Source organism: Oxyura jamaicensis, chromosome 5, assembly GCF_011077185.1.
Source record: "Oxyura jamaicensis isolate SHBP4307 breed ruddy duck chromosome 5, BPBGC_Ojam_1.0, whole genome shotgun sequence".
Taxonomy (NCBI): domain Eukaryota; kingdom Metazoa; phylum Chordata; class Aves; order Anseriformes; family Anatidae; genus Oxyura; species Oxyura jamaicensis.
The window spans coordinates 7,910,506-7,930,494 of record NC_048897.1 but is presented as its reverse complement, the minus strand read 5'-3'; the positions used below and the strand labels follow the sequence as shown (position 1 = coordinate 7,930,494).

The 19,989-nt window shown below is 45.6% G+C and overlaps 1 protein-coding gene and 1 long non-coding RNA gene across 12 annotated transcripts in view; both read left to right on the top strand.

The window, feature by feature from the left end:
* The window catches only part of LOC118168334, a 3,993-nt gene extending 766 nt beyond the window's left edge, over positions 1-3,227 (top strand). The window contains exons 3-4 of one of the 2 annotated variants that reach the window (XR_004751496.1): positions 1,401-1,504; positions 2,741-3,227. This is a non-coding gene — a long non-coding RNA (uncharacterized LOC118168334). Of the gene's footprint in view, positions 1-1,400; positions 1,683-2,740 lie in introns of those variants that run through there. The other variant, XR_004751495.1, reaches the window with a different exon arrangement.
* Positions 3,228-4,941: 1,714 nt separating this feature from the next.
* ANO1 (anoctamin 1) overlaps positions 4,942-19,989 on the top strand; it is a 77,208-nt gene continuing 62,160 nt past the window's right edge. For 7 of the 10 annotated variants that reach the window (XM_035328974.1, XM_035328972.1, XM_035328971.1 and 4 more), the window contains exon 1: positions 5,251-5,483. In XM_035328974.1, coding sequence (XP_035184865.1) covers positions 5,426-5,483 — 58 coding nt within the window. In that variant the 5' untranslated portion in view covers positions 5,251-5,425. Of the gene's footprint in view, positions 5,047-5,250; positions 5,484-19,989 lie in introns of those variants that run through there. The other 3 variants (XM_035328973.1, XM_035328969.1, XM_035328975.1) reach the window with 2 other exon arrangements.

Below are 19,989 nucleotides of genomic sequence, written 5' to 3'. Positions count from 1 at the left end.
TTTTTTTTTTTTTTTTTTTTTTTTTTTTTTTTTTTTAACTTCATTGTTAAGACCAAAGATATTGAGGCAGGTCACAGCATGCAACTGCGGATTGCACAAAAACATTTTTAGGCTGATTTTTTTTTTTGCTTTGGACTGTACACCACAAAAACATGAAAGATCCGTGAAAATTGTTCTTAATCTTCCTATCCTGGTTACCTCAAGCTTCAGTTCAAGAAGGTAATCAATAGCTGCTGTTAACTGTTAGCCACAGAGATCAAAGAGAAGGGAATGTACATTTTCATGTCCGTTGCAAATGGCTATGGATCGATGGACTTGTGCTACAGAGGAAGGGATTGAGATGAGAAACTGGTGCAAGGATCATTATATGTACAGCACTAGATTCCCCGGAAGCTTGAAACAGATGATGGAGATCTCATAAAAATGAACCAGGAAAACTCAGATCAGCAGTAGCTTGAGTCCATTTGAATCTCTCTTGGGATAGAGAGGGACTGGACCCAAAAACAAAGCGTTAAAGAAAATGGAGTGGGCTCTGCTTCGCTTCCCCACCCCTTCAGGCAGTGCAGCTGGGCTAGTGCCACAGCTGTCATAATTTCCTTCCATCAGTAGCAAGGGGAGAATTTGAGACCGACTGTGACTCACATGGTCTGAATCAAACCTTTTCCCTTGCCGTTTCTGTGAACACGGTTTACAGCATCTTCTAATTTAATTTCAAAGTCCTGGCCAGGATCTTGGGTGGTGTTTTCTCCAACTGTAAATTGCAGAGGGAAGCAGTGGGAGGTTCCTCAAACTTTTGTAAAATGACACTTGGAAACTTCAGCAGCATTAATGGGAAAACCCTGCGTGTATCCATAATGGCTAAGAGTAACGAGTGAAAGCGTTTCATGGGGAAATGTCAGAGGGAGTAGTTCTCACATGCAGAAGCAGGGTGTTTTGTCTTAGAACTTTTTTTTTGCTCTTATGCAGAATAGCTTAATTTTTAATTTTGCTTATATTGTCTAAAATTGTGGGAATCAGTCATCCCAAATATACATTCTTGACTTAGGGAACGTGTGGTGACCCTGAAAGTGCTTCTGCTGTTGGCACAGGCAAAAAGCTATGAAGTAGTGGATGACTTCTGCTACAGACATTGTTTGATTCAGTCTTTAAATTGCATTCAGATCCGACTATATATTTGGCATACTAGATATTACCATTTACAAACTAATATTGTTCTCACTCACCTTTGGCAAAACGTTAAAACAAAAAGCCAGGAGTGTTGAACATAATATTTAATATAAGCATGTACAGAAGCCCTAGCAAGATTGAGGCATTGATGAAATAATGTTTTATCAGTATTTGCTTAATTCCAACACAACTATGCTTGGCTTAAATGAGATCATAAATTATTAGTGTTTTAGGTAGGTGAGCTCTATATAAAGACAAAGCATTATATAGACAAGAGACTTGCCATACTCTGTCAGATCCGAGGTCCATCCAGCCCAGGACCCAGTGTCTGTCAGTGGTAAGTAGCAAGGAGAGGAGATAAGAAACAGAACATCCTTCCCCACAAATGCCTTTCCAACAACCAGGGGCTTAAGAGCTTACACAGCTGAAAATTAAATCCACAGACTGCTTTGTACAGTACAGTGGACACCACTGAACCTATTTTTTCATGAATGTTTCACATCCTTTAGAAAAGAATAATAATTAAAAAAAAGCTACGCTTCTGGCCACACTTGTACTGCATGAAAATCTCACAATGCTTGGCATCCATAGTTTTGCTGTATTTAATATTATTGAATAATTTATGTAATAACACTATGCACTCAATATGTTAGATGGAAAAAAATACAACCTTCTGATTGTCTTAACCTTGCCACCTGCTGATTTCTCTGGGTATGCCTTAGCTTTTACAGTATGACTCATCGTTCCCCCTTTTCCACCTTGCCTATGATTTTAGGGCTCTCTAGAACCTCATTCTCTACCGCACCCACAGCACATCCATTAACTTGTTTTTTTTCTCATGTACGTGTGGATGATGGGCAGGGATCGTGCTGTGTAGGGTGCAAAAGGCAAGGCGCAGGGGTACGCTGCTGTGGGAGCTTTTTCCACCATCATGTGATTGCGCTCACGCCATTTCGGGCAGCTGCCAGGGATGTGGGCTCTTATCTCCGGGTGCCCCAGCTGAAAGGAGAGCTGGAGCGTTTCCCTGCCTTCACCGCGCGCCCCACAAAGGTGTAAGAGAGTACACAAAAATAGTTCGGAGGCAGAGAGGGGCTGATGGGCTGCCATTTGGGCTGGCGGGCTGGTGTTACGCACAAGCATTTCTCCAGTGAACTAGCACCCGGAGCCTTTGCTTGTCTCCGGATCACAGGAGGTGAGAACTGAATTATTATTGTTATGAAGGTACACAGTACATTCTGCAGGAGCAAACTATAAATATTTCCAGCAAATGCACTTACTATAGGTGTGGGTGCCAAGTAGCACTGTCTCCTTCCTAATTGTTAAGAAAGAATTTTTGTTTTATTGCGTAGACAAGTAGATCCTCCGTCTCTTTGCCATCCTTCTCACAAGTATGTGTTGAGATGGCACAATGGGTTTATCACATGCTAAGGAAGAAAACTGTAGCTGGAGCCTCTGCCTCCTATCAGCCCAGCAGCCTATTTTAGCTCATGGGGCTCTTGAGAAGACAAATCATGTTTCCTCTGCTCTCGCGCACAGTCTGAGCGGTCCCACTGCTCAGTCCTGTCACCTTCAGCGAAGGAGTGGCCCAACTGATGTCAGTCCAATGCCGACGTCCCCGTGCCTGCACAGGGAGGAGCCCAGGGAGCCGTGGCAGGTCCATGACATGGTGTGTGGACATCTGGAGGGATGGACATTGGGCAGCCTCCATCCAGGGGCGTGACTTCCCCTTTCTCCTTGTAGCGTGTCCAGCCATGGGCTTCTCCAAAGCATTCAAAGGACCTGCCTGAGCTCCTCCATTGGAGTAGAAAGGAAAATTCTCCTGCCTGGTGGTACTTCTGGCTGTGGCGCAGCCTCCGCAACACATGGAGGTCGTCCATTTCCATGCAAATCTGCACCAGACCAGACCAGGACCTTCTAAACTAATGGCAGGCAATCACCGTGTTTTGATTTTCAGGACACTTTTTAAACAGTAAATGATCACTCGTTAACACTTAAACACCTGGAGTGAGGCAGTAGTGTTAGGTTTACTGCTTTATTAGTTATTATTTTTTTTTCCATGCATGTGGCTGAAGTATAAATTTAATTTCTGAAACACTGCTTGTCAGACTAAAACTCCCTAAACCTCATTACTAAATGAGGTCACCAATCAGCTGCCCTGCCTTTGGCTGGGCTTGCAGTGGAGAGCAGTGGGCAGAAAAAGCCACTTTCAGATGAGGATGCAGACTGCGTGACCAAAGCCCGCTGTGCCGGCCCTGAGGTGTGTGTGTGTCCAGGCTGGGTTCCCAGCCCAGCTGTAGCCAGTGGCTGCTGACGGAGCCTGGGATCATTGCGAGATAGGATGCTGGAATCCGGCATTGTTTCCAGCTTTCTTTGTGTTTCACGTTCATAAGACAAATATATATGTTGGGCTTGTGCCCACATTTGGTTCTGCTGCAAATCTCCGTCCAAAATAAATTAATTGTAAGCAAAGGAAAAAGAGCACTCTCTCAAATGCCTTTGATCTCCAGTTAAGCAAGCCAGTAAGTGAGGCTTCATACAACACGATCCACTCATCTGCTCTTCTGCTAATAATAAAATGAGTAGAGCGCATTTTAAAAATAGTCTAAATCCATACTTTCTCAAAAAAGCACAAAAGTTAAGGAGTAAAAAGATATGAAATCTAGACTAAAAGCATCCTGGCTTGGCTTCAAAGCCTCTGGGGATTATAGCCCATGAAGAAGAAATCTATACGTGTGAATTCCCTTATTTACGTGTTTGTCTCAGTGTGTTTTCTACCTGTCACGTCAAATCTCCAACATTACCAGGAAAAATTCTTTTACAACTTGAAAAATGCAGTCTCATGGAGATACTGGAGCCACAACCTGATATGTTTTGGGTAACAAAGGAGAGTAGAGAGTGGATGAATGACTGCAACCTAAGCAGGAGCTGTCTGGTCCCGGTTGTGCAGCAGGGAGCTGCATGCCCTGCGCAGTCCCCCAGGAGCTCCTTCTCCAGCAAGGCAAGCGGAGGTTGCTTGGCCCCACAGCTCTCTTGTAGTCCAGGTCAGAGAACCACCAATAAGATGTGGCTCAGCGATGTCCCTTCTGGGGCTGCCCCAGAGAGCGGGAGCACAGCGCTGATAGAAGCCAAGCGGTTTGTGCTCTGGGAGATGAAGTCTGGGATCCTGTTCCCCTGGTCCTGTGCAAATCTTGTGGCCATCCAGCCAGAGGTGTAAAAAGTGAGTGGCAGCTATTCTACACCCTGCATTTAAAAAATAAATAAGGAAATAAAGAGTAGGAAGGTGGTGTTTTGTGAGGTTCTAAGTTTGCTGGTGTGTACCGTGATATTCCCAACACCCCTTGCATGCTGGGCCTGGGTAGGGGAGGCAGCTGGATCCTGCCAGCAGGCGCTGTCCCCCTGGGAAATGTGTCCTGTGTGGCTGTATGAGTGTGGACAGTGGATGACAGTGGAGCATGGACAGAGGTGAATGCCACCACACACGGGGCAGTGGGAAGGGGCGCGGGGGTGAGCTGGGGAGAGATCCAGCTGTGCCTTGGGCGGGGGGAGACCTGTCAGCGCAGCAGCCCCAAATGACGGCATCTCTTTGGCAGGACACCGAGCCATACTTTTTTTCCTAACAGCAAAGCACACGAGCTTTTACCACGGTACGAAACGGGCCGGGGTGGGTGAACCCAGCTCCGCTTCAGGCAGCGCAGGGGCGCGGGGCTCGGCCCCGGGGACTCCCCAGCGCCGCGCCCGGGGCGCGCTGACCTTTGGCGGCCGCGCTGCCCCCGCCCGGCCGCAGCAGCAGCAGCACGACCAGCACCGGCAGCACCGCCAGCAGCTGCCGCCGTCGCTCCGGTGCCCAAGGTCAGGGCGGCACCGGCGGCCGCTCCGCAGGTAGGCGCGGAGCCCTGCGCGGGCGGAGCAGGGAGGCAGCGCGGCGGCGGCGGCGTGAGGCGGGGTGCCGGAGGGCTGGAGGCCGGCCGGAGGGCTGGAGGGCCGGCTGGAGGGCCGGCCGGCTCCCTCCCCGCCGCTCCCACCCCGCGGAGGGCCGCGCCGCGCTCCCGCCGCCCGTATTTAAAGGCGGCCGGGGGGCGCTGCGCCCTGCGGTGCAGCTCGGCGGGGGAGCGAGCCCTGCCCGCAAAAAGAGAGGGAGGGGGGAGGAAAGGGGGGAAAAAATAGAGGGAGGAGGAGGAGGAAGAGGAGGAGGAGGAGGGAGCCTGGGAAGTTGAGTTTGGTACCAAGCGGCAGCTGGGCTGACGGGGCTCGGCGGGCGATGGATAAGGATGAGATCCACCTGCGCAGGCTGCCGGCCGCCGCGCCCTGGGGACCACGTAAGTCCGCGGTGGGGACGGGGTGCGGGGAGCCCTGGGGGTTCTGGGAAACAGGACGCCCCGCTGCCCATCTCTCGGCAGCCTTTCGGCAGGGAGCGGGGGTTACAAATCCACTAGTAAGCTCTGCCAAGTAGCAGAGAAATAAGATAGCTGTCTCCCCGCCACGACCCCCAAAAGCATGGAACAGCATAAAGTTCCCTTTACCTACATTCATATAGCAATTAAAAGCTCATCTGGCCCCGGGATGCCAGACTAATTATGAAAAACTGCTGGGATGCGAAGTAGATGAGATAAATCCTCGATTTGATGATTGCTCTTAATTCATGCTGTGCCACAGAAGACCGGCAAAGAAAGGTCTTACCAACTGAAACGGGTCTGTCTCAGGTTGTCAGTAATGTTTTTACAGAACTGGCTAAATCGTGTGTCTCTATCATTAACTAATGTGTGCAGCAAAATAAATTATATATATTGGAAAGGGAAAATACATTCCTTGGCTGAGAAGTTACAGAATGTTTAGAGCCAAAGAGCAGATCGTTTAAATGGTAGGGGGTGGGAATTTCCTTGGCTTCCCTCTAGAAATAAATCACAGCTTGGTGTCTGTGTGCATGCATGTGCACCCACATATGCATTTATATAAAATCTTCACGCACACGGACTGTGTATATAAAATCTTCACATGCATCGGAACACAGATTTTTACAAGCACTATTTACTGAACACATTTTTCTACTAGTTTAGAGACTATAAAACTAGAACTGAGATGCTAACCAGGAACATGCTGTAACACACTTGATTATCCAGCTGAATTGTATACAAATGAAGTAAATTTAGCATGGCACCATTTATAAATTCCATGCTTTACAATCAAAATTCCAAATCTAACTATTTGCAGCTAAGAATAGCACGGGGAGCCCTTTTCTTTACTCCCTCTTTTTTGGATTCCCATGAAAACCGTTATCCTAGAGTCTACTCATTAAATGGCCAAGTATTTAACTGGAGTTCAGCCCACTTCTAAAAGAAACGCTGTACACTCATCAAACCGTAGGGTAGCCAGAGCGCTCAGAATGAAAAGAGGACTATTTCTTTAATTTCTGACATGAAACAGCTGTGCTTTGTATCTCGATACCGGGGACAGGGTTTCTGACTGTCACTGCCTGTCCCGTGTTAACGTATTAGTTAAATTAAGGAGTTGGAACTCTTCAAAGCTGACCATGGGGTATGTTCTGAAACTGAGAGCTGGGAAAGCCTGACGTGCTGAGGTGTTATCGCAGTACATTAACGGAGGTATCAGCAAGAGGTCTGAAAGATAGAAATGGCACTAGAAAGCTCTACCATTACTCATGAGGCAGGTGGCAATTTATCATGAGGCAATCATGGCGATAGGGCGGGAGTCCTGAGAAGTTGTTGGAGTGGCATTTTATCTGTGAGAAACTTTACAGAATGGTTTGCAGTGACATTCTCTATTTAATTTACTGAATCACCTATTAGCAGCACAAACACTGTGTACCAGCTTCCTTAGTAAGTTCAAGGAGCAGTTTTGTTCTCGGAAGCGTGTATTTGTTTTTCTGTTGATAACTTATCCAAAAAAGCTTGTTTGTAAAAGCCATTTATAAGATGAAACTCCTGTCTAATTACATAATGGATCCATGCATTGCAGCACAATCAATTAGTCCCAGCTGGTTCTCGGGCAAATTTTTCATGTATTGCCAGAGAGGCGTGTGGACACCCATCCTTGATGTTTTTACATGGTCTTTATACTCAGAAAGCCCTGCTGCAGAAAGCTGAGGAAACTTGATGGAATGAGGAGTTGGAGAAAAGCTGGAGTCAGTGAGAGGGTGACAAAAGAGAGGAAGGTGAAGGGGTCTATAGCCCCCTTACTCGGGGTAAATACTTGGAGTTAGCTACGGCCAAAACACTGCTTTGTGTTTCACTAGCAATAATTTGGCCAAAGTAACCTTGGTACATTATTTTTGGCTCTATTGGTAGCATGAAAGAGCAGGTGTGCTCGGCTACATCCCTGCCCTGGGGACCCAGGCATCGCAGTTGATGGCTCTCAGCTTATTTGATGCTAGTTCCTTCCTCATGTCCTGGGTCAGGGAGTATGTGTGATGACGAAGGGGCCAGGGTCAGAATTGGGGTTGGCTGGGGAAAGGTACCAACATGCTGGCTGCTGGAAGGGCCACGGAGATAGCCTGTCGCTTCAGGGAGGGTGCGGAGGCGCTGGGACTGGTGCTCACGACGCAGCAGGCACGTCTTTTCTCCCTGCATTTCAGCAGTTAAAAACTCCCCGAGTGAACACCTGGCCCCTTTTGAAAAACAATGGGATTTTTTTATGTAGTCACGCTATTGTCCCAAAAAGTGAAGTGTTTTCCTCTTTTTTCTCTGTGAGACATCACTCACCTCTGAGCCAGGACTTCCAGCACAGCTCCATAGCTTCTCCTATGCATCACCCAGCTTCCTGTGGTAACACTGCAGCTATTTCCATTAGCAGTGAAAATGATGAAGCATATTAAGCTAATAATTAATCAGAGATGACAAGGGACTAATAACCGTATTGATTTAATTAGGACTTCTTTTCCAGCTCTGTAACTCGCAGTCACGCACATCATTAACTTAATATTTTAATTTGTAGTAATAACTTATTAATTTCTGTGGATGAGCACAGGCATTGGGGAGGTCACGCTTCTGTGGCTGGAATATGCAGCATGGTGCCGAAGTAGGGTGCCAAAACAGAAGGCAGGAGAGTGACCCTGGGAAGTAACAGTGTTTATTGGCATTGAGAAGGGAAAAATGTCCCTTTTGACTTTAATTGTACCCTTTGGCTTTTGGTGATTTTGAGAAAAGGAAATGCTTGGGGACATGCTGTGGTTGGAAAATCCGGTTTACTTTAAATTAGCATCACTTTGGGGAGAGGGAAGAGCAGAGGGGACTGGTGGACAGGACAGATTTCAGGACATTACTGTGTGAAAAGCTGAGGGGTGCTGAACTTGTTCATCTCTGCCCCCTGTTTTAGTGTTAGTGGGGATGTGTGGCACCCGCTGGGGCACACTTGGTATCTTTCACAGTTGAGTCCCCAGAAAGCCACCCTCTGGCCCCTTCCTGGTCCAGGAGGCAGCACTAAATACCCAGCTGTCCCATGCCACACAGCTTCACAGGGAGGGCTCCAAGGAGACTGCTCCTGGTGCTGAGGCACCTATCTGTCCGCTCACCACACCATCACAGGGCTGAGCCCTGCGTGTTGGCTCCATCTGCTGCAGTGGGGTGAGGAGATCTGGGCAGGCACTGAGGGACTTCAGAGGAGAGGCTGCCCAATGCACCCAGCCCCATCCTTCAGCATGGCACTGGGATCTGGAGTGCTTCACTTCACGTAGTTCAGTTACTGTACAGGTGAACCATCAGCCCAGTGTGCTCTGTGAACAGAAACCACCGCTTCTTTTCTTATTTCTTGGGATCTCTGTCAGGGATTCTGATAAAGTACCTCTGTGCACACCATCGTGTTTTAGTACACCAGCCCAGTTAGGTGTGAAATAGTTCTGCTTGCTTCCAGGGGTTACAGAGCAGCTCCTCTGGGGACAGAGGGTGCTGGTAAGGGATTATCTGCCTTCCCAACCTCATCCATGTTTGCTGCGAGGTTTCACATTATGGCAGGGCTTGTGGCTCCCTCGCAGGTAGAGTGGACCTGCAGGAGTGGCAGCACAAGTGAGCAGCTCTGGGGACTGGGCAGCCCACGTGCCGTGGTGGGACCCCTCACAGCACTAGGCTCAGCGGTGCCAAGTCACCCCGTGCCAGCTGCAGGATCGAAGTCATGGAGCGGGGTGATGTCAGTGGTGGTGCGCAGCTTTTTAATGGTACTTTGAAGAGCAAAAAGCCAGCAGTGCTTTGGTTGTCGCCATGAGGTAATTTATGTCCCACACAGGCCTGTTAGAGACCGCTGACCTGCCCTGCAGGCGCAGGAAGCAAAGCTGCCTGTGCTGAGCTGCATTAGTCACAGCCCCCAGCCCACGTGCTGCCAAGGGAATCAGATTTTTATTTATTTGGCTTGGCCTTTGGTTTCCTATCCTTCGCCCCTCTGCTTCTGAGAGCAGTGCCACATCCCGGTGGGAGGCCAGCCTGTCCCCATGCCCCCTCGCCTTCCTCCAGCCGCTATCCGAGGACAGGTGAGCTGTGTCTCTGACAGCATCCCTGCTCTTCTCTCGCTCCATGTCCTGCTCTGCCACAGCAACTTGCTTTGCTGCCTGTGGTGGCTTGTGCTCAGAGCTGTGCTGCCCCCACTGCTGCCCCATGTGCCTGTTTTCCCTCTTCTTCCAGCTCCCCCAGTTCCCCTCTCGGAGCCTTCCTATGGTTGTCTGTTCTTCCAGACGGTACAAAAACTATTTCCAGACTTGACCCGATGAAAAGATAGCAGTACCGCTAGATCCCATGCCATCTCCTTGCAGTATCTTTGCCTGCTTGCCTTATCTGCATACCTGATTTGTTCTTGGCAGCTCTGCGTCTGTGCTAGAGCCGGCTTGTGTGTTCTTACTCCTATGAGAGGAATATTAATAATATACTTAATCACTGAATTTGTCCTCTCCGACTGCAGTCCAGAAGACGCAACCTTTTTTTTTTTTTGGTGAACTGGCATGCACCTCTAACTTCTTATGCATGATTGTAAGTGCTCTGAGGGAGTTTTAAAATACAAAATCTGTTATGAAAAATTAAGCAGTTTGCAGGCATTAACTGCTCTTTTTACATCTTATAAACTATTTAACTTACATCTTGGCATCAGTGGTTGCACGTTCTGTGCTTCTGGTTCCTGGTCGTGCTGTCTCACCTCACCTACTGTTTGTATCCTGCTTAGGGGGAAACTTGATTAGTATACAGAGAAGGAGAAAGAACTTTGTTTTCTAAACACATTGCAAATATTTGCTGCCTCTTGTACATCTTCATTGATGTCACCTGATGTCTTGCTTGCAGAACAAACTTGGAATCTGCAGTAGGCATCTGTGTATTGATAAGGAAGGTTCACCATGGAAAATTGTCCAGGGAGAGAAAAACACGTTTTACAGCACTCAGGTATTTAAAAAAAAAAAAAATAAGGTGGGCAATTGAATTACGTTTCCAGTGCAGATTCAGGACGCATTTTGGAAAAGTAAATAAGGAAAGTGAGCAGTTACTGACTTTACCAACATCCTGGAGGTGAAAGTCATGAACACTGAGTCTTCTGAGCTCACTTGAGAACTCTCCTTTTGAAACATGATGCTGTGGGAGTTTGGTAGTTGTTCTAAAGAAGAGTAACAGGAGCCAAGATAGAAGTTCTGGGGTGAAGGAAGCACCGCTCAAAATTTTAGGTTTTTACTCTTTGATGTAAAAAAAGTGGCAGAAAGGGGTCCAGTGCAGTGTTAACAATCAAAGGAAAAAACCTGTGCTGTTATTTATGTCCACTCATTTGTAGTATAGCATCTTGGCTGGCGATGTACCGCAAGATATGTCAATGAGTGTGCTTTGTGATTCTTCCCGGATTTTGGCAGGCAGGGATTCAAAATATGGTATGACTTTATGCTTCTGGTATGATTGCCCAGAAGAAATCTACTGCAGACTGCAAAAGATGGAAGCTTTTATGCAAATACCATTAAATTCATCTTGCTGTGTTGCCGCACTATTGTCTTGAAAAGGTTTTCTACTGATGTATGCATGCTATTTTGGCAACCCAGCAATAGGAGGATAAAGAAGGGTTGTGTGGGCGTACTGCATTTGCTGCTAGGTTTTTCTGGAGTCAAGCATCCAGCTCCACATTAAATCATATATTTGTTTTTGTTTAGCATTGGCATGGTATACTTCTATGGAGAAACTGGCCCAAGGCTCGAGACCTATTCCCTTGTGTTTAATTTTGTGTGGATGCTGTTGATGGGTGGTGTGGGTATAGTAGTATGGGATGTACCAGGGGGTACCACATGTATCCGATGGGAGTTACCAGCTGTGGAGCCACTGGAAGGACAAGATGAACCAGACCATGTCCAAGCAGCTGTACTGTGTGCGGTGGAGGCGCCCATTCCCCAGGCTTGCTAGTGGAAACTACTACATGATTGTCTGTATCCTGTGTTCTCTGGCACCGGCTCTGAGCCTGGTCTAAAGAAGGAAAATGTCTTTCTGTGTGTAGTCTGAACACTGGTATGTGGTCAGCAAACCTCATCCAGATGCTTGTATCTTGCTGCATACTTTTGAATGTTCTTTTTTTTGATGAATGGCAAGAACAGGTTTCTAAAAATAAATTAATGGTTTTCCCTTTTTACTTCCTGTGACTTAATATACTTTATTTATCTATATAGCTACTAGTCAAGTCATTCTTCAGCTCGCAGGAGTATAAACAGAGATGAGCCTGCGACACAAATGAGGACGTGGGCCAGGTTTCCCAGGTTCCCAGCCAGGTGCAGGAGCTGCAGCCCAGGGATGGAGCAGGCTGGCTCCGGGCTGATGCCTCAGGGCTCTCGCAGGAAGCGGGTGGTAGGGAGGTGAGACACTGCCTGAAGCAATAAAACCTGAGTGAGACTCCAGTCTATTCCTCCAGCACTGCCCCTGCTGTCGATCAGGCTGGCATCCAAACCAACGGTTATTTGTCACTTAATCAGCTTGAGCAACGTACTTTAAATTTAGTTTCCCAGGGCATGTATTCAATTCATCATGTTGCTGATACAGAGTCCCAAACAAATCATACACTTCAATCAAACAGATCTGAAAATCAATTAATGCTATTGGTGTTTTCGGGAAATGATCTCCTTTCTGTGGTGATTGCCTACTAAAACTGAAGGCCGCTCTGTGCTATGGTAACATAACACAGTAATTTTGTTTACTTGTGAGAAATTGCAGCATCTCACTACATATATATATGAACACTACTGTATACAAAACATGCTGAGCATCATCTTCCTTCCCAGAACATAGCTTGGGAGAGCCTCTCTTTGTTGCAAAGCAGCACATCTCTATGTTATAATGTATATTAAATAGTAAAGACACGTTGTGAGGTATAAAGGACAACTTCAATCTGTGCTGTCTTGAAGTTGTGTGTATACACGTACCGCAGTGTGTGGGTATGGCTAATAGGACTGACTTGGTGTCCTGTGCAAGAAGTGCACTTGCTAGCAGGCAGGATAATGCAGGATGAATGTCAAAATATTCCACTTTCATTCTCTTTTATCAGCATGACTGGTTGTACAGAGAATGTGAATCTAGTAAGTGTTCATCTTCATTTAAAATGTTTAAATACATTCAGTTCAGCTCTACTCAAAGTCTATGCAGCATATTGGGATGCAACGTTTGACCTTCTGTGTAGTAGAAAAGAACATTTCCCCTCCTTCATTCCCCTGCTCTCCCCTCCTCCCCTCCCTCCATGTATCTTTTCTGATCTTGCCAATACATGCATTTTTCACGTTTTCGTGTGTACTGTATGTCTGTATTAGTTCTTATGGGTAGCTTTGCTTCCTTCCCTTCTCTTCTCCTCAGTAACCATGCTTATCTAGCTTCACCCACTGCTGCCCTTGGAGTCGCTGTGGGACTGCTTGCTGAACATGAAAGCTTCTCTGGGAACTGTTGTGTGGGACATTGCAAAAGCTTTCTTAACTGTTAATTAAAAGGACATAAAGCTTCAGAAAACAGCAAGCTTCCCCCTGGATCCATGTTTGCAGTTCCTCTGAGTTAAACCAAAGTGTTTCATAAGAAGACGGGGGCTCTGAGCAGCCTGGTCTATTGGAAGGTGTCCCTGGCCATGGCAGGGGGGTTGGAACTGGATCACCGTTTGGGTCCCGTCCAGCCCAAACCATTCTGTGATTCTGTCAGTAGTGAGTCCAGAGTACCCTGCTGCAAGGTCACAAGTTTCTAGGGATATGGGCATCAGAGCAGGGTTCTGTTTGTCAGCTCCTTGAGTCCACATGTGAACAGTCTGCCAGGGTTTAGCATTGGCAGTGGTGGGGGCATGGATTTGGAGTGTTATTTTGACATGTTTGAAGTGTATATTTCTCTTTACAGAGAGAAATATAGCTAAAATATGGCTAAAATATGGCTAAAAGGCCAGAGAGAACAGCTTCAGGTACATTATGAGGACATACCTCAACTACAAGGACAACTACTGCGGGCTGGTATTTCAAATTCAGTTGCTTTGTAGAAATATTTCATTCCGTGTGCCCCGAGACACAAGAGGACATTTGGGCTCTCAGAATAGGAACAGATCCTGTTTCTGAACAATTGTGAGGTAGGATGTTCAGCATGTCCTCCTTTAGCTCACGTGGTAGGGAAGCCAGGCTGAGAAGCAAAGGCTGCGCACAGACACCCTGTCCTAGCACTTTTGTATGTCCTTTAGAAGTGCAAAGTATTTCTTTATCCACTGATCTTAAAGGACTTCGTAACCTTCAGTGAGCCTTCGGGAGAGCCCGTCACCTCCTTTCTCATCGTTTTCATTTGCTGTGGCAGACTTTTTGGTGTATGCCAGGAAAGAGTATGTTGAATTTAGGGGTTTGGCAGGTAGCAAAAAGCAAGAATAGTCATTTTAGTTCTCTTGTAATGGACTCAGCTGAGAGAAATAATGCTTGCCTAGGACACGGCTGTGTGCGTTGTGTGGGTGGGAGTGGGAGAAATGGAGCAGCGTGGGTTTGCCCGGATGAAACGGGATCAGATTGTCCTGGGTGCTCCTCTGCTAAGAACTGGATTTTAGTCTGTTGGGCCGTGCTTGGTCACTCTGCTGTTTGTTTTGCAGTGGGCTGCTGAGTGTCAGCCTAGATAAAATAATTTAATTTTAAAACATGGAGTCTAGAGCTTTCCTTCAAGAATGAATGGCTAAGAGTCTAAGGTCATTAGTGGCCAGAGAAATCATACACATCAGTGGCATACTTACATGGCCATAATAGCCTGTCTTTTTTGTGCTGCAGTTAGAGTATTATTAATTAAATATAAGCAATTTAAGTTTATCTGGCAATATAACTGAGTAGTTGGATAATAACAAAACCCATGTACTGATTACCAATGGAAGCAGAAATAGATTTTAGTTTAGATTTTAAACATCCTGGTATCATACCAGAGGCATAGAAATCAAATCTGAGCCTTTTAAAGCTAATAGTTTCTAAATGGCAGATGAATTAATTTATTTTCTAAACTTTCTCCTTGTAGCATCTTGTTAACAAACTTCCAGTTAAAACAGCAAGACTCATTTCCAAAACAACATCTTTGTTGTCTTTATAATAGAAATTAATGAAAGCTTTCCCCTTTCTTTTTCTCTTCGGTGTATTTTCTCAGAATAGTTCATAGGGTCTATATCCTGCAATTTGCTGTGCCCTCTGGCCCTCATCCAGTGAAGCACTTAAGCATACAAATAACCCTGGTTTTGGTGGAAAGCAGGCGACTGAAAGACCCTCCTGCGTGTCCCGATGGCATCTGTGCCCCTGGATTTTTGAAGGAAATCTGCATTGTGCTTGCCACTCTGTGTGGCAATAGCAATATTTTATCATACAGTCCTGCCTCTTCGTTCAGTCATCTCTCTAAGGGATTTTAACAATTACTTAGCTGAAGAAAGATATGGAAGATCTTTAAAGGTTGAGCACGGCAAAGCACAGGGCCCCTTGCCTCTCAGGGAGCTTCTCATGAGCTCAGCTCTAGGCTCTGTTCAGGGGCTTTGCTGTTCATCCTCATTTTGGAAAGGAGGAGGTTGTGGAATGCAGTATCTCACTTGTTATGGCAGTAAATCTTTAAAGTAAAATCCAGTCAAAGCAGTTCTTGGGAGCTTGCAATTGATTCCAGTCCAGCAATTACTCTGTATTGACTGGCTTGAGCACGCACTCTGTCAGCAGCAAGAATTTTGTACAGACTCAGTTGCGGGAAGCTTTCACGTTTTGCAGGTGGAAAATAAATTCAGGGACTATTTCAACCTCTGTGTGAACAACCAACTTATTTTTTTTATTTTTTTAAGAAAAGTCATTTAAGTCTCAGGCACTGTGTGAAGGGTGCACAGAGGCTGTCATTTAGTAATGGAAGGAGGAAAATAATGATTTCTCATGGCTAGATTATTGCAGGGGAGGGGTCCTCCTCTTGAGTTTGGTATTGCTGTCGGACCAACATGGGGAGCTAACTTCAGCTTTTGACAGGTTAGATACCGTTGCTCTTCTTACTTCTTTGCACCACATCCTTTTCCCAGCTGCTTTCCTTTTTACTCTTTTTATTTTTAAGATTCCAAAGAAGGAGAAAAGAGATCACAGAAATGGAGACTGAACTGGGAAAGGAAAGTGTTTCAGATATCCACAGGCAGGAAATTTCAATTCCTCTGGAACCTGAATGAGTTCTGGAGCAGTCTCATTATTTTTATATATTTATTTCCCTGTTTGGCTGTTCAGCCTGCTTTTCCCACGTTATCATCAAAGTGGCCCCAGAAGGGACAGTTGTGAAACAGAAACTATCTATGAGTAGAGAAACAAAAACAGAGCTTTTGTTAAGCTACAGATGCCTTGGTTTTAGCAAAAATAAACAACTTTAATTGCTGTAAGTATCTGCAAATGCTGCTGCTCTCCTCTAAAAGTGTTTTAATATGGGGGAAGTGGGGAAAGGCAAGAAGAGATGTCAGGGACTGCTCCGTCTTGTTGAAACTTGGGTTCAGCCAGTACACTGGTGTTGGTTTCTCTCTCCTCCTACTCTCTGCCCTGGCCTGAATGCAGATAGGTTTGTAGCAGTGGAACTAAAGGAAAAAATAGTTTCTTCCCCTGGTTCACATGAACTGCTTTGAACTGGAACAGATGTGGATGTACAGAACTATCTGCTTACAGCAACTGTTCCATTTATAACCACAGATTTTCTATTCAGGTCTCTTTATCATTTTAATTTATTTTGTGTTTCCACATCCTTTTCCACAATAAAATATTCTTAACTAAATGGGTTTTCAGTTCACATCCAAAGCCATTGCAAGCACTCTTCCTTGTGTGAACTTTCTATGCCAGTGATGTTCTTCTGTGACTTTTTGCTCATAATGTTGGCCTCTGGAGGCCAGGTCAAGTTTGGATTTGTGGTATTTGTAAGATGTATTTGAGAATAGTGGTTTGTTACCAGATTAGGGTAGAATCTGGACTCTGATGTAATGGTGATAAAATCTCACAAAAGGTGTTTTTTTTATTTATTTTATTTTATTTTATTTTTAATATCTAACTTCAACATGGCATTTCCATTAGGTTTCTTCTTTAGGTTTTCCATTATTATTATTATTATTATTTTTTTTTGAGCACAAAAGTCTGTGTGCAACCCAGACCAAAATTGTCTCAGTGAGTACAGATAAGAGATTCAAGTTCAACCACAGAAGTTCAGGCAATGGTGTTTTCATTTGGTGTTTCTCATGATCTCCTGCTTTGGAGCAAGTTCCTTCACTGTTTGATCCGATTAAGTGTTCAATAATTAATTCCCCATCCATTCCATCAAGTAAGGAGGGGAGCCCTGCAGTTCCCATTCACTGAGACCCAGGAACATGTCCTGAGGTGGAGAAAAACTGCACGTAGCCACAGGCAAAATCAATAGTGAGGTTTGGTTAAAACTAAGTGGTAATGCTTCTCCAGCTCTGCACTCAGTGGAGCAGACCATGTGGCCTTTATTACAAAATTAGGGATTCATTTTTTTAGAGTTACTTCAGTTTTGCTGTTCTCTAATTTTCTATGGAAACAATCAGTTGTTTGCATATTGGAGACTGTACGTGTCAAGTTCTTTGTTTTAGTTTGACGGTTTCAGCCTTGACGCAGAAAACAAAAATTTAATCAAAGTCATGGAGGCAGATAGGATTTTAATCTAAACCATATTAAAAGCTGAAACTCTCCACGACCACAGTGTTTTTTGTGGCTTAGCCATGAACTGAATTCTCTGCTACCTTGGAGGATGCTGGAGGTTTTTCTTCGTAATCTGAAGACACTTTTATTTTCTGGTTGACTCCATACCAGACGTGAAGCTGGACAGCATGGTCCCATGAAGCAATGTTTTGGTGCTTGGGTACTCTGAGGAGCTGTTGAGGAAGGCAGGGTGTCCCAGGCTATGAGTCTGTCACAGCACTGGGTAAGAAGCATGTGGCTTTTGCCTGGTTACCTTTGCAGCACTCGAGTTGCATTAACTTAAACAGAAGCTGATGTGGTGGAGACAGGTTTCTCATGTTCACCTTGCACTTGCTCAGCCTTGCTCACACTTCACATTGTTTCTTCCAGTCTCTACTCTCCTGTCTATCCTTACATTTTATTTCTGTTGGCACACAAAAACCTACATGTGATGGGGAGCATGAAGTGGGAGGTAGGCAGCCCTGCTGGAGTTGCACTGTCCCTGGCATCTGTCTGATGGAGACTTGGGAGCTGTGTGTGGACATGGGAATTGTCCTCCATCAGTAGTGAAAGGTGTCCTTCTGTGGGCCTCTGATGTGGCACAGGGCTGCAGGGTCTGGTGGTGGGCCTTCTTGAGAAGAAATAGAGATAAGACAATGGTGATGTTGCGTGCTGATCTTTTGTTTGCACGGGCAAAAGCTATGCAGTTTGATTTGGTCCCATCTGTCCGATAGCTGTAGCTCGCTTAATTTGCTTGTTTCAATTTTCATGTAAAGTCTCTTCTAACAAAAAAAATACAGCTCTTCAACTGCACGTATTTTTTTCATCTTATGAATGTTTTTGTTTATACAATGTATTGGCATCACATAGAAAACCCTTTCCATATTGCCCTCACGGCAGATCCTTCCTCCTGAAGCATCCTTGCGCCACCCTTTTGCAGCTTTAACAAGAATTAAAACTTCATGGGAATGTACCCATTCCCCAACCACATCAAAGCTGTGGTTGAAGCCCAGTTTTCAAACAACCCCCAAAGTTGGCCAGGTCTGAATTTTCAGTTTTGATTTGATATGTTATACAGAGGCCCTACTTGCAACATTCAGTGAGGGATGAGGAGCAGACACGAAGTTCCCAAAAGCTATTTGCTGTCTGGACTGAGGCAACATCTTGTTTATCCGTTCCTGTAACTTGTCCACATGGGTTGTTTTATCCCCTCTTTCACCAAAGCACCACGTAATTTGTCTGGTTTTAATATTGACCAGTAGTAATTTTTTAATGTGAAGAATGTGCAGTGAAGGAAGAGCAGTTTACAATTATTTGATAGATCGGTTCCATTTTTGTTTGCCTCTGCTAGTTTTATTGACTCTATTTTTAAGGAAAAATAATTATGTGGAGTCTGGTTTTAGTCGAGGGTTTTTCTGTTTTATGTGAGGAACAAAGACCTGCAGCATCAGAAGAATAAGATTAGGTGGGAAAAAAGTGTTATTTTCCCTTCAACAAATAAATCAAGTGGTTCCACCATACAAGAATATACAGCAGTGTAACAAGTGTGGGCACTAAGGATAAGCAGACACATCAACAGAGGGAAATCTCTGACAAGGTTTAGGTATGTCACTTGGACATGGGATGTATCTTAGGAGACAGTCTGTCACTTTTATTCCCTAATAACTTTTGACAAGAGACAGATAATACCGCAGAGTTTATTTTAAGGTAGATTGTTTAATTTTGTGTCTGTTCTCTTTCTTCTTCTTTCCTCTGGATATTTTTCCTTTTTCATTAAAACACACATGCACACTAAAAAACAAAAAAACCCACCCTGGCTCAGTGAGATCAGAGGCTGTACAATCTCTGTCTGCAGGAGAGAGATGACATTCCTGACCTGTTCCCAAGGTTCACATAAAGGTTTTCCTTTTCTTTTCCTTTCTCTTTCCTTCTTCGGCCAGGTGAGCACGGGGGCAAACACCCCTCTGCAGAGCCGTGCTGCTGGGGCCAGCTGCAGCCCTCATGCTCCTGCAAGCCCCAAGCCATCCCTGAGCGGTTTTGTCTCAACTCAGCAGGGTCCCAAACCGAGTGGTTGTTCCGCGGTGGACTGGATGCTTAAAAACATAGGTTATCTGAAGGGTGCTCATGAAAAAGAGACTTAAACATTCAAACTGAGCGCGCTGAGTGAAGCCGGCCCATTGCCATCCACCTGCGCCTGGCCATACTACTCCAGCCCCACACACGGAGCACCCCGAGGGGCGCCGGGTGCCCTCATCCATCGCTTCCCACGGCCGCAGGGCGCCCAGGGGGCAGTGAGTCAGAGGCAGGGCCAGGCAGCTGTGCTGCGGCAGCAGCTCACTGCCCTGCTTGGGTCGAGCGCTCAGGAGCAGAGGAAACCTAAGAGTCCTCTGGGGACCAACACAGGAATGTAAGGGCTGTCTGGAGAGGCTGCACCTGGGAGGAAGTTTTTGATTGTTTGTTTTTTAAAAGGTCTTGAAGTAGGTAAATGTGGATGATGCTACTCTGTCTCTTCTAGGTTCCCGTCTTACACTGATATGTATCCATGGCACTGCAGGTAGATGAGGCATTAGAGTAATTACTCACTGAATTTAAAGGGTGCTGATGTGTTCCTGCAGGCTGGAGCTTCCCAGATGATGAGCTTGCTCCACAAGGGTTATAACTGTAGTGTTTCTGAGCCACTATATCAGTCAAGCGTCTTGCTTTACATT